Below are 14559 nucleotides of genomic sequence, written 5' to 3' on the forward strand. Positions count from 1 at the left end.
TCCTCACGCAAAAAGACTATTTATCTTTTGTTCATAAACTGCCTGTTTGCTTATAAGCTCCATGCTGGGTCTAGTTTGTGTGCAGAAAAGAGAACCTTAATAATGAAGAAATACAACTCCATTATTATGAAGAAGCTGAATAAAGTACGGGTTTCACATGATATGAAAGCTGTTGAAAAATCTAAACGTTTTTACTTAAAAAATATCTTATCAACTCAAAAACTGCAGATTTTTTCATAATAATGTTCATATACGACGGACAGAGCACTACAATCTAATACATAGAGTTGTGTCCCACTCCTTATAGAGTACATATGGTATGGACGCTATTAAAAAAACAAGAGGTTTAAATAAAAAAACTTCATTTGAGTTAGAAAAAAAAGACTTAAGTCTACCTGTCCAGTATGCTAATACAATGCTGCATTTTTTAAATGTTCACTGTTTAAAACAGACAGTGTAATAAACGTATTATAGTCTTAGGTAAATGTAATATGAACTGCTACTTAATGCAATGAGCAAGCTGAAGCAGAAGAGGGCAGGAGAGACAAAGTATTCAGGGTCAATTTTGTCTATGGTTGGTGTCTTTCCTATACAGTCAGAAAAGGAGAATATTAATTCAACGAAAGAGGTTTAATATTAGATCAAATATAACTGAACAAATATTGAAACTAAACACGTTGCTTCATTGAAAGGCTGTTATCAAGCAAAAAGTTGTCTGTTACCAGGACAAAGTTATTACTATAATGTTTACCAATATATGAAATCTGACACTTATTTATTGTTGTTAAAAGGAAAACAAAATAGCAATTAGGATTCATTCACTTAAAGGTGGGGTATGTCATTTATTTCAGAAACACTTTTTGTTATATTGCATGGAATGCTCTTAACATCCCGATAGCAATTAATATATTAAATGCTTTGACGATAAATACATTAAAAAAATGTCATCTGTGGAAGCCTTGGCGCTGTAAAAAGCACGGCCAATCATCTGAGCCGGCCCGGCTAAAGTAACTGGATGGCCTACCTGTCTGTCAGCCTTCCATCTGTGCACAAACTTATCTCGTGCCCTCATTGGTCATGAGCGCGTTCGTACTGTATGTGTTGGAGGAGGGGCTCTGTAAGGAAGTCTGAAGGAAGTACTTTCAAATTCCAGCGCCCTCGAGCTGGTTTCTCCACAATTGCATACCCCACCTTTAACAATATTGTTCTGCAGTTAAGGGTAATTTGTGTCTGCCTTATATGAAAGAAAAATTACCTAGTAGTTAGCAGTGAGTTTACACATTGAATTTAAATGTTTTTTTGAGCAACATGTATTGTTGTATTGCAACACAAATTGTTGTTGTAACATGGGCACTAAAAGAGATAAAAGTAGGAAATCTTCACATTAGAGCGGCTGTAATCAGCCATTTTTGTGCAGATTTTGCTTGAAAAAAATTAATTAAACAATTGGTTTGGTAACAATTGTTTTACTGGTTAACTTCATGGTGAGGGTAATCTGTTTACAAAGTGCTGAGTGGTGAGTGACAAGTCTGCAAAGTGTTTTCTCATTCAGACTAAACCCACTTAAAAAAGTTCAGCTTTAAACAACAATAACAATAGTTTCAAAGCACTTTAACTACACACCCAGTACTGGCTTATAAGCACTGGCACCACACACCCACACACGCAGTCACTCTTAACCACGCCATATGGAGCCAAGCAGCATCAAGTGTCATGCCTGCTCCACACAATACACACCCATTCGACCGTACCTTTGTTTCTTCTTGTCCTCCACGGTAGTATCCCTCCATCGTTCCTCTCCTCTTCAGGTTATTCCAAAGCAGAATCTCTCCATCCACAATTCACTCTGAAGACATCTTTAAGGCATGTTTAAAGGCCAGCAGAGACCACTCACAGCCCCTCTCTGTGTCTCTTTCTTCCACTCAGTGCCCCTCTGCGAGCCTGAAGTGATGCTTGTGAATATTTAATGGTGCTATTGTGCATGTGTGTGTCCTGGTGAATGGGGAGCATTGGCTGGTAGTCCATACTCTCAGGTCAGCCTGCCTTGGAGACGGGACACAAACAGCTGGCCAGCAGGGATGGGAGGTGGCTGACCCTTACCTGCTGCAGTTACACCTGAGCAGGGATATGTTCTGCAGGAAGTTCATCTGAGGGACTCCTGTCACAAAAACAACATGGTTTAAAAGTAGGTCAAGCAGTGCATTTGGTGATATGAGATTACTGAATGGTCCATACATGGGTTTGATTATGTTTCTATGAAATTCCTATCCTTATTCGAGGATTTTGCAGCATTGTTTCCTTTATTTGACTCTCCCTCCACGCCATACTGAAACTCTGCCAACTCTGACTGCTCTTTATTCTGTAGGTTGTTCTTTTTTTTGTTTTTAATGAATGAATGTATGTTTGCTAACATAAATACTGATTTGCAACCCTATTACTTGCAACCCTATTTATATACAGTAATTAGATTTCTTACAGTTACAGGGTTGTATTTCCTGCTGTACAATTCATTATATTCAGTCAAACTAAATGTTTAGATATCATTTTGCATAATCCATTACATTACATTACATTACATTGCATTTAGCTGACACTTTTATCCAAAGCGACTTACAATAAGTGCATTCGACCGACAAAATACAAACTTGAAGAAAACAGAATCATATAAGTACATCAGGTTTCATAGAGCTAAAACATTTCAAGTGCTACTCAGCTGGCTTTAGATAAGCCAGCCCTTTATTAGTATATAAGTGCTTTGTTAATAGTTCTATCGATCGAAGTGGAGTCTAAAGAGATGAGTTTTCAGTCTGCGCCGGAAGATGTGTAAGCTTTCTGCTGTCCTGATTTCAATGGGGAGCTCATTCCACCATTTTGGAGCCAGGATAGCAAACCCACGTGTTTTTGCTGACGGGAACTTGGGTCCCCCTCGCAGTGCGGGTGCAGCGAGCTGTTTGGCTGATGCAGAGCGGAGTGCACGTGCTGGGGTGTACGGTTTAACCATGTCCTGGATGTAGGAAGGGCCAGATCCATTCACAGCATGGTACGCAAGTACCAGTGTCTTGAAGTGGATTCTAGCAGTTACCGGAAGCCAGTGAAGGGAGCGGAGGAGCGGCGTGGTGTGGGAGAATTTAGGAAGGTTGAAGACCAGACGAGCCGCTGCATTCTGGATGAGCTGCAGAGGTCGGATTGCACATGCAGGTAGACCAGCCAGGAGGGAGTTGCAGTAGTCTAGGCGTGAGATGACGAGAGCCTGGACCAGAAGCTGCGTCGCTTTCTGGGTCAGCTGGGGACGTATCCTCCTGATGTTGTAAAGAGTGTATCTGCAGCAGCGGGTTGTAGCAGCAATGTTTGCAGTGAAGGACAGTTTGTTATCTAGGATCACACCCAGATTCCTTGCAGTCTGAGTCGGGGAAACAACAGAGGTGCCGATGTTGATTGTTAGGTCAAGAGTGGGACAATCTTTTCCCGGAAGGAAAACCAGTTCAGTCTTGTCAAGGTTGAGCTTGAGGTGGTGAGCAGACATCCACTGAGAGATGTCTGCTAGACAAGCAGAGATGCGTGCGACGACGGGTCTTTGAGCGGGGAAAGGACAGAATTAGTTGGGTGTCGTCAGCGTAGCAGTGGTATGAAAAACCATGCGGGCTAATGACTGATCCGAGCGAGTTTGTGTACAAGGAGAAGAGGAGGGGACCAAGAACAGAGCCCTGAGGGACCCCTGTAGTTAATTGACAAGGGTCGGACTCGGACCCTCTCCAAGTAACCCTGTAGGTGCGGTCTTTGATGATCCACATGTGTGTGTTACTGTATTTCCCCATTATATTAATTGCTTTCTTGTTATTGGCTCAAGCATGTTAAGGTTGAGACCTTCTATCTTAACAATTAACTCAAAATGAACACATCTGTGTTAAATTGTAGTTAGATCAAGAGGTTAATAGACATGTAAAAAAATAATATTGATTTCAAAGTTCTAGCCCACCATTGAGCGCTGTTGAAAAGCAACAAATAAAACATCTAATAAAATGTACCTTTGATGCCTGATCTGGCCAAAACTATTTTTTTGTGAAGGTTTACTACCTGTTTTTCTCAAACTCATTACAGAAAATAAAGGGTTCATTTTACACTTCCTGGGTACTGACCCTCAAAGCTGCTTTCACATCAACTAAGTCAGAAACGTTTCCCTGTAGCTCACCTTAACCCTTACTGACCATTAACCATTAGCATATTGTTGTGTTGACTCATTGCAGCAAAAATGAGAAAACAACCGTTTAAAAGCTAGCTGGCTTGCCGAGCAACCGCTGAGTTAGCAAAGTTAGCAACTAGCTAGCTTGGGAAACACAACTTTGCGCAATTAAAAAGTTCAGTAATTCCTTACGGAGTGAGTGGAGACAAACAAACTAAATATTGATTATATTGTAATATATAGTACAACTTACATTCTCCACGTATTCAGCAAAAACGACTCCAATAAAATGATGATGTTGCTTCAAAACTGCATAATGTGTCAGTTGTCACTGTTCTTAGTTTTTCTCCGTTGCCGCCATGCCACCCAAATAAATATTGCAGGTTCACACACTTACATTATTTTTTTTATGAATTACTCATTTCAAATCTGTCATAAAAACAACCACCTATAAAACTAGAAATATAATTTAAATAAGAATGATTAGGTCATTTCAAAGTAAGAAACTAAGTTCTCGTCATTTCTTAAATGTTTGACATTGAAATGTTACTTAATTATCTTATTAAATACTGAACTTTTGGAATGGGAGCATATGGGAGAATGGGAGCACTACAGCTATAGTAGAAAATGAAATAAAGCATAGCCTAATAATAATATTGATCAACACAAAAAGTATGATATAACAAAACTTATCACATGATCTTGTTCTTACACAAAAAATACAACTAACTTTTCATGTTACTACTTGATGAAAACGTTTTTTTTTTAATGGTTGCAGCAATACGCTTACGTCCTTTCGGGCCCCGTAAGTCTCAAGACCAACTTTAGTCATCTGCAGAGGAGTGAAAATATCCAGGAAAAAGAGGCGAGGTCTTTGCATATGACTGACCAAAAAAACTAAACAGATTAAACATATTGGTAATAAAAACAAACACTATTATTGATTTAACATTTTATGGACTTTATTCTTTCCCCCCTCCTTTTATCTCTGAATCAACACATCATTTTATAATCAAAAAGTAAAATAAGCCATTTCATTTCCACAGCCAACTGCAGTCTGCTCTGTCTCTTCAATGCATTTTATTAACTTTAATATACAAAATAAGAATGGTTGCTTTCTTTCATTGCTGTTTATCTACTGTACAGTGGGTCTTTCAACACCCCCAACAATAGCCCGTCTCCTCAGTCTCTCCTCTGTTCGATCAGGAGCTTCTTTTACTTCTTTACGACCTGGATGACGTCCTCGTGCTCCATGATGTGCGTCAGGCCGACCCTCTGAGGGCTGTACTTGGTACTGGTTCCCTGGAAGAACAACAGAGGATAAAGTTCAGACCCTTTCTTTTTGTTTGAGATGGATTCAAACATAATGAATCGCTAAACCTGTGTAGAGATCTGCTCTGCTCTGCTTCTCATGTGTCATGACACAGTAAACACAGCTGACTATTTTTGTAAATGCCTTTTCCCCCACATAACAACTAATAATTGTATGCGCTGCAGCTATGTTAACACTAATGAAGTATGTTTATTTAATAAAGCTTAAGTACAACGACATTGCTGACAGTCAGCATGCTTACACTGTGTCCCTGTTTCGTACAATATACAATATCAAGTGTATTTGTGCACTAAATAAATAAATATAATTTTTCACATTTCTGCTTGACACCCAATCGTGAGATAAAAGCAACATAATCACACATTAACAAATGTTGTAATGTTAATATGTATACCACAGAAGTACAATTATTTATTTGAGTACATTTTCTTTAGTGAAATGACACACAATAAAGGACAAGAAACCGGGGCACCTTTAAAACTTATTTTCAGATTTGATATTTGCTCATACATATTTACAGCAAGAAATCTGACCCATAAATCAGTGTTTAGTGCTGTGGTTTTCAAAATGTTCAATGGACATGTCTTTTTAAATCTGCCCAATGAACAAAAACAAAGAGTTCTTGTGAACCGTAACACCTGTTGTAGAAGCGTCAAGTATGTCTAATGCAAATAAATCCATGACATCAACAAACATTCGTTGTCTATTTTACTCAATAAGGCCAATTTGTTATTTCCCACAGTTTATGGAAAGAGATACAAATGTTAGATTTTCTGGAGGTCATTGCCTCTAAAAGCTTGTACTTACCCAAACCAGGGCGTATTTGAACTGTCCGACTAAGGTTCTGTGGATTCGATGACACTACGAGGGAGAGAAAAACCAAAGCAGACATATTTGCAATCATATCGTAGAGCAGATACAGCAGGTCTAACTACTGTAGTGTTATTATTGGATATGTGTCAAATAATGTTCTTACCACATGTTCTACAGTTGCAGCTCTTCTCATGATGATGGCATCACCAAAGTCTGGGCGCTCTAATGGGAAATAAAAATAAATGGACACATGTTTAATACACTAGGTACGCTTGTGCCTGTAAAAAGAACATGAGTAAATAAGTACCTCCTCTTTTCTTAGTGTAAATGCAAATCAGAGCCAGGTATTCCCACAACGTCTCCAGCAGGTAGTCCAGGTTCAACTTCATCCCACAACTGAAGACATAAGGAGGAAGTTGTTAAACACTGACAAACTGTTACCTACAAAGAGTAATATAGAAACGTCCAACCAACTAAGACTACTGCTATTCAAACACATGCAGATGTATATCTGACCTGATGACAACACTGTTAGGTCTGTGGGCCAGGCGGTTCACCTCCTCAATGGAGATTTGATCCACCTTATTGTACACCTGTGGAAACATAAATAACATTAAGTTGAAAAAAAAAGACTTGAAAGAAATGAACACAAGTTAAAAAAGGGGCAAAGCCAAAATATTGTAATTTTCCTATTTTTACCCCACAAATACGTTTTTTATGGGTTGAAAATGTTCATAAAAACAGCAGTTTTGGAATAGGAATGTTGCTCTCTGTTTGGCTTTCCGGAATAATGTCTTTCTTTGATCCAGTATGGACTTACATATAGGCAAGGCATGTAAACTCTGTTCCCGACGATGACATCGATGAACTCGTCTGGTGTGCTGTCCTCCCTGAAGAGGACTTCTGCGTTAAAGATTTCTGAGAGGAAAGAGGTTAAAGGAAACAACCAGATAGTTACGTGGCTTCTAAACCACTTCATGGAAATAAAAAGAGGACTGAATGGACATTGAATCATTGAAAAGTGTTTCTTTCATCTGACGCTGGTAGGGTGAAGGATACTGTATTCGTGAAGGATGAGCTGCACGAGCTTCTCTGAGCATTGGGTGAGAGGAACTGTGGAGTTGTAGGAGAGGCCGCCGCCTTTCTTGGGCTATGGAGATAAATCACACATTTTAACCAATTTTTGTATTACAATTAGAGTATTCATTTCTGGAGTTGACAAGCTAGCAGGGATGTTTTTAACAGTGTTTTGCTCTACTTGCATGCAAGGCACATAAATAATGCAACAGCAAGATAACATGTATTTTTTGTATTTATACATACAGGGTCCTCCATTTTTTTCTTGTGCCCAACATTTAACTTGACAGGATATCTAAAAAACGAATAGCTATATCATTTTTAAACAAGCTGATGATATTCATGCTCCGCCCAGAACGATGATGATAGAAAATGTACCTTGAAATAAATATTGGGTTTCGAACAGTTGAGTCTGATGCCCACCGACTCCAACTCTTTTTCTAGCAGTTCTCTAGAAAGACGATGAAAAAAAATAGAGATTAGAGGAAATAATTAGTTTATAAACTTACATGTACGCTTCCCAGAACAACCTCTAAAAGACTTCCACAAACAGTGCCTGTCACACACCTCTGAACATCTCCTTTGGTGGCATCCAACATCATGATGACGACGTCTGCTGTCCTGGCAACAGCAATGACCTGCCGACCTCTACCCTTACCTATAAAATAACATCACAATCAGTGTAAAGCCTTTTTCTCATTATTGGGACTTGGGAGTGGTAGAATCCATATAAAAAGTTGAACGAATCCCTACTCTTAATTCCACACGTCATCATTCGTTAACTAATCTGATAGAACATCATTATAATCAAATAATAGATGTACTTGATCTCTAACTCACCTACTTACTTTGGGTTTAAGACAACGAAATACAAAACCGAGAAACCCAAGCATACCTTGGGCAGCACCCTCGATGATTCCTGGCAGATCGAGCAACTGGATGTTGGCCCCTTTGTACTGGAGAGTGACACATTACAGTGTAAATGGCACATTGTTGCACAGATGTTTAAATCAAGCAGTGTTGTGAGTGTGTGTACCTCTATGACACCGGGTATGCAGGTGAGAGTGGTGAACTCGTAGTTAGCAATTTCACTGGCGGTTGATGTCATCAAACTGAGGAAGGTGGACTGCGGGACCCAACAGAGGATTTAGTTACAGCAACACATGGTAAATGTTCGTATCAAGTTTCTCTTTGCTTTCCGGTGCCTTTTAACATGTTGGCTTTTTTTAAATAAAACATTGAGCTATACATTTGAATTTAAGATACATTGGGGAATTAATGAATAAAAAAGAACATGTTTTTTAGATTATTCAGAGCAGAAAACATCATTACCGGGCATGTTTACTTACCTTACCCACAGATGGGAAACCGATAAGAGCAACACGAGCATCTCCTGATTTCATGACATCAAAGCCATCGCCTTTGACCCCCGCTGTTTTGCTGGGCTCCAGGAGCTGAGCTCTGTATTTGGCGAGCTTGGCCTTGAGCAAACCCAGATGGTACTCAGTGGCTGGAGAAATGAATAAGAAACAGTCATGTGAAACAAGGTGTATGTTGATTCCAACAAATTGAATAAGCCCCTCTTTTTACAGCATGCACGAAAACGTTGGTGGTCTTCAGGGTTTAATTGCGCCATTAAATTCAAGCTGCTAATTTAAGGGAAACATGTGTGTCCTTGTGTACAGCCAGAGTTTGGTTTGTCCATTCTGGGCTACTGTAGAAAAACGTCTCTGTGAACCGAAACAGTTTATAGTTTCATTTGACTAGTACACAGAGTCAATAGACATTCCTAAATCGAACACACTGCTCCTTTAAAAGAAGGGGTACACAATACAAAGTACAAAGTATAACGTTACAAAGTAAAGAGTGGCTGCTATAAAACTGTAATACCAGCACAACCACCACACTGGAGTTAAATCCGACTAACTGAATGCATAAACTATGACTTTACATGTTTTGGGGGATTGCTTCTTTAAGTGTGGTGGCCCTTTAACTGTAATCAAGATAACTGTGTAAATTAACACCAACTCCTTGAATTTCTATGAGATTAATGAGTAACACAACACTAGCAGCTGACACACAAACACAGAGAGATGAAAGAGAGAGAGAGACGTATATCGTTGTGTACTTTTATTTGTTGATGCTTAGGCAATAGTGTTCCTTGAAACTGTCATTACAATAAACCCATTTTTCATTAAAAAGGTGGGTAATGGCTGCAAGTGCGTTCATTGTGTAGCTAACAGTTAGCCCGGCTAGTTCCCTTTATTACCTTTGTTTTTCTGTGTCCGAGCGATTTCACGCTCAATTTCCGCGATTTTATCCAAGATTCCCATGTTGGCGGTTCAGATGTGATACAACTGTAAAGCAGAGAAAGTATCAGAACACAGAAAACGTGTCACTCCACAGTTGTTAGCTTTGTTAGCTATACGGCTAACCAGTGTGATTTAACAGAAGACAACCCACTTTAAAACAGTGCATCAACATATCTAGCTTTAAATGAATATCCACATGAAACACATGTAATGTCAACACTTGAAAATGTTATATTTTGATAGATATTTACAGTTTGAAAGGGGCTACACTCCGCAGCATGCACAAAAAACTGTCATCACCAACCGGAAGTCGTTCCGTTCCCCTAAGGTTCCGGAAGAAGCAAGGAAACTCAACTCTCTCGCGTTTTTTGGACCCGTGTTTCATTAACGCACACATCTATCGGGAATTGCACCGCATGACCGTGGCATTATCTGCATGGTGGAGTTAAGTATTAATAATGTGTCTGGTCCGGTGTAACTACATTTTATCAGGCGTGCATTCCTGATGTTGTATCTACAAGTCATTTGGAGTAATTAGGTAATATATATAGAGAGAACATGGCTGCGCCCACAGGACCGAGAGGAGCATCCAGCCCGACCGGGTTTGAAGGCTTCCCGTTCGCGCTGGCCCCTAAAACACCGGAGGACAGCGCCGGTAAAGAGCAGGAGCAGACCGGTGCGAAGAAGAAGCCATGCAGGGCTTGTACGGACTTTAAATCCTGGATGAAAGTCCAGAAAACAGAAACTACAACTCCTGTACAGGTGAGGTGAAGTCAATGGTGGAAATATCTCTGTATAGTCATATTAGTTTTACTGTTGTACAGTTTGTATGACAAGAAGATAGACTTATTTGATATTAAATTGTCAATTTGTTAGAGTTTTGTGTTCTGTTCTCCCTATGAGCTTTATCATGAAAGTTGTTATTTCATGATGCAATGTCCCATGGTCATCGTGTAATGCATTTGGGAGCCACTGTGCTGTAGAGCCACACAAATTAGTTTTAAATAATAAGTTATTCAATTGACCGAAAAATGTGATAAAAGAATACATATTTTAAGTAATGTGATAGAAAATGCTTTGTCCAGCCTCATAAATATTCAGATCATGACCTTCGCTTGTAGTCTTATATATCATATTTAACTGACTACATTTGGACTGACATAACAAGCCATTTAAATACATATTCTTGGACTTTGAGAACCCGGTCTGAACATTTTCACCGTCTTCTGAAATGTGTTTTCCTTAATCGATAGTTTAAAAAAATGTCTGGCACCAGCGCTTTTATTATCAATTAAGTTTTTGATCCTCATGTCCAAGAGAGAAATGTTCTGCTCAGGCTCTGGTCCTGTTGCAACGGATATGAGCAAAGCACATGTAACCACAAATAACATAAACCACAACATGCAACTGGATATTGGGCCCGTTCCCTTTTGAAATACCAGCTTATTCACTCTTCTTTATTATTAATATCCAGGAGACCGTAGCTGCAGAGTTGGAGCCACAACAGGAGTGTCCGCTGGACCGGGGAGAGTTAGGGCGTAACACCTGGTCCTTCCTGCACACCATGGCAGCGTATTACCCCGATAAACCATCGTCGACCCAGCAGCAAGAGATGGGGCAGTTCATCAACCTTTTCTCTAAGTTCTTCCCCTGTGAGGAATGTGCAGAAGACCTCCGGGGCAGGTCAGACCACATTGTTCCTTTTTAAGATTCAATACACAGGCTGACACACATTTAAATATGTTATTTTAAAAGAGCAAGCTATTTGTAAATGCTCCATTTCCTCTCCACAGATTAAAAACCAATCAGCCGGACACCAAGAGTCGCCACGCTCTCTCTCAGTGGTTCTGTAATATTCATAATGGCGTCAACGTCCGGCTGGGAAAGCCTGAGTTCGACTGCTCCCGTGTGGATGAGAGGTGGAAAGACGGATGGAAAGATGGCTCCTGTGACTGAGCAATAAGAAATGTGAGGACTGAAGGGAGAAATTCTTCCTCTGCAAAACTTTGAGTGGGAGCACAACAATTTGGAGCTCATTTCTCTAATGTTGAGAAACTTTACGTGTCTGGATATCGGCCATGTGGTCCATTTCAAATTTGTGCTTTGTGGTCAGTTAATATAACTGATCAGGTAACAAAAATGTGTGACACAAATCCCTTTCTGTTTCTGCGGTTATAACAAATACTCAAAGTAAAACAAAGATTCACTAAACGTGTTGTTTATTCCAGTAATGAGTTTTAAAAGTCTGCGATACAACTGTTGAAAAATGTAAATCTAATTTAGCCCTGACTTGTCTGTTAAAGCAGTTAGTAATTTACAAAGGTATTTGGCCATTAAAATGTTGTTTTGTGGGCTAAGCTTGAATATATATATATATTTTACTTAATGATGATTATTAGATTGATTTTTCACTACATACTACCCAGTTTGTTTACATGTAAGGGTGCAAAGTATGTTTATTTGTTTGCATTATTTTGTGCTGCAATGAGTAAACATTGATCATTTAAGTGTGTAAGAGGTAGCAGCATCTAGTGGTGAGGTTGCACATTGCAACTCACTGAATGTGAGAAATGATGGTATACATTTGAGGTGAATACAGACTCCTCAATGATATCCTCCATCGCATATTTACATAACCTTGTGAAAGTACAATCTCTCTCTCTTAGCACTTTGTTTGCTTATTGCTAAGTCCTTATGAATTCTCCTACACATCTTTCCTTGACATCTTGATCCTTTCCATCAAGGTTAAGGAAAAGTATAGAAAGTTATTAACAGAGTTATTAATATAATATTCCATTCCTGCAAATAAATCTCCCTAAATTATACACACTGGTCCATTAAGTATTTAAATAAGAATAAATACATATATGTTGTTGATTAAAGCTTCTCAAAACTGGACAATCCTGGTGTTTCTCTTATTTGTGTCACTATAACTTGCTTTTTGACTGATTGTTGGACAAAATAAGCACATCCGAAGACACACTTTGGGCTCTGGTCAATAAGACAATGGATTAGTGACTAATGTATGATTAAAACATGTGACCTCTAGTCCAAGGACTTTGATATCAGAACCTCAGTGATCTGACCATGTGATCTGATCTTTCGTGTGTTATTAATAAAGACTCTAAATATGAATCTGTTATTTAAGGAACCAGAGGACACACTCCAACAACTCTAATGATCAGCCGCTTGGTTTCACTTTTGATCCTAAAAATGACTTTAGAATTTGTGCCACATACACCCACACAACTCAACCATTCTTAACTGTGGCTTACATTTTTTTGATACAAGTATGTTTTTATATCCTCTTTAAAAGGGGACATTTTTTGGTTTTCCCTTTCCTGGTGTTATTATAAAGGTTATTGTGCATGTGAATGGTCTGCAATCGCTAAAGTTCCCTCCAGAGGGAGTTTCTCTCCCACACTCCCCCCCAACCCCCTGCCTGAGATATTTACTTGTGTAACATCATATTTGCATAACAGTGCAAATGTGAACTTGAAAATGAGCATAATAGGGCCCCTTTAACATTACTGCTGAGATATTGAATTTGGAAGGAGACCTCAGTGACCTCTAGTGGTGAAAGCCATGTGTGTATTTCAGATTCCATAAAACAATTCATGTTAGTACAACATTAGTTGTGAAAATGGCAGCTGCATTTTCACAATTTGAAGTTTATTTCAACCCACTGAAGCTTATCATTCCACAAAGAGACCGTTTAGTGTTATACTCAATGGGCATTGTTGAGGTCACAGTAAATGAAATTATCCCATGATAAGCAACATGTGACTTCTCTCTGTTGTGGTATTTGGCATAGCTACATCATCACGAGACTTTTCTGCATGCCTTTTTCATGAAGGATATTTCACTCAGTATATTGTTTTTGGTCTATGGTGCTTGAGTTCTTTGTGCCTCATGTTTAGATTTAGATTTCTTTTATATAATGTTTTTAGAGCTTGACAAAAGTCTTGGCTTTTATTTTCACAAATTTGTTTTGTATGTGTCTCTTATGACTCATCCACCTTTATAGAAGCATACAACTAAATCCTTTTATGGCCGCAAGTCCATTTTGTTAACACAAACCAACAGCCTCCTTGTTATTTATTCTTCCCAAGTGGAAGTCGGTTACCGTCTTATTTATAACCCTTAGAACATAATTCTTATACACTATTATATTCCATGTTGGAGAGGTGTACAGTATAGTAAATTAACTCGTTTTATGTCACGTTATACGTCCACCCCACTACAATTCAGAGGTAAATATAGTGTGCTTTTACCTTTAGTTACCTTGCAGATTTGGATAAGTGATGTGAAATATAATCAACTCTTAAATCAGACTTTAGTTCCACCTGGAGTAAATTCACAAGCTACCCTGCAGTATACAAAGTCATTCAAACTAGCTGCACCTTTACCAGCTTTGAGAACACTTTAATGACCAATAATTGTAAGTAAAACATATTCTGAAATGGGCCAATCTGCATAACGAGTACTATTACTTTTGGTAGGCCTACTTTAAGTATATTTTGACTAATACTTTTGTACTTTTACTTGAGGAACATTTTGAATGCAGGACTTTTACTTGTAATACAGTATTCCTACACTCTGATACCTTAAGTACAAGATCTGAGTACTTCTCCCACCTCTGTTATAATTAACCCCATAACTGTCTCAATATAGCTCGGTCACGTCGCCAGTTACGCACGCTCCCGTAAGTCGCCGCGTCCTCCTCTGTGCCTGCGCTCATGTACGTGAGCGCGCAGGACCCGTCCCTACAGCAGAGCAGCGCATCCATCCTGCTGAGTGAGGAGACGGGAGGAGCGTACTGAGAGAGAGAGAGAGAGAGAGAG

General features: G+C 39.1%; 3 protein-coding genes across 7 annotated transcripts in view; 1 reads left to right on the top strand and 2 right to left on the bottom strand.

Annotated features, from left to right (window-relative positions):
* The window catches only part of myo15aa (myosin XVAa), a 60461-nt gene extending 55484 nt beyond the window's left edge, over positions 1-4977 (bottom strand). For all 5 annotated transcript variants that reach the window (XM_079644496.1, XM_079644493.1, XM_079644495.1 and 2 more), the window contains exons 1-2: positions 4434-4977; positions 1752-2158 (exon numbers count right to left, since the gene is read on the bottom strand). In XM_079644496.1, coding sequence (XP_079500622.1) covers positions 1752-1790 — 39 coding nt within the window. In that variant the 5' untranslated portion in view covers positions 1791-2158; positions 4434-4977. The remainder of the gene's footprint in view (positions 1-1751; positions 2159-4433) is intronic.
* Positions 4978-5117: 140 nt separating this feature from the next.
* Positions 5118-10037, bottom strand: drg2 (developmentally regulated GTP binding protein 2). Its single transcript, XM_079644501.1, has 14 exons — positions 9967-10037; positions 9673-9760; positions 8753-8913; positions 8440-8529; positions 8299-8359; positions 7971-8061; positions 7782-7854; positions 7386-7476; positions 7147-7244; positions 6843-6919; positions 6634-6722; positions 6490-6548; positions 6321-6374; positions 5118-5482 (listed from the first exon to the last, which is right to left on the bottom strand). The coding sequence occupies exons 2-14, from the start codon at positions 9734-9736 to the stop codon at positions 5396-5398; spliced, it is 1095 nt and encodes a 364-aa protein (XP_079500627.1). The 5' UTR covers positions 9737-9760; positions 9967-10037; the 3' UTR covers positions 5118-5395.
* A 222-nt stretch (positions 10038-10259) lies between these two features.
* Positions 10260-12616, top strand: gfer (growth factor, augmenter of liver regeneration (ERV1 homolog, S. cerevisiae)). Its single transcript, XM_079644503.1, has 3 exons — positions 10260-10477; positions 11190-11398; positions 11509-12616. Exons 1-3 carry the CDS (start codon positions 10274-10276, stop codon positions 11669-11671), a joined length of 576 nt encoding a protein of 191 aa, XP_079500629.1. The 5' UTR covers positions 10260-10273; the 3' UTR covers positions 11672-12616.
* Positions 12617-14559: the final 1943 nt, after the last annotated feature.

The sequence above is a fragment of the Notothenia rossii genome, assembly GCF_949606895.1.
Source record: "Notothenia rossii genome assembly, chromosome: 8".
Taxonomy (NCBI): Eukaryota; Metazoa; Chordata; class Actinopteri; order Perciformes; family Nototheniidae; genus Notothenia; species Notothenia rossii.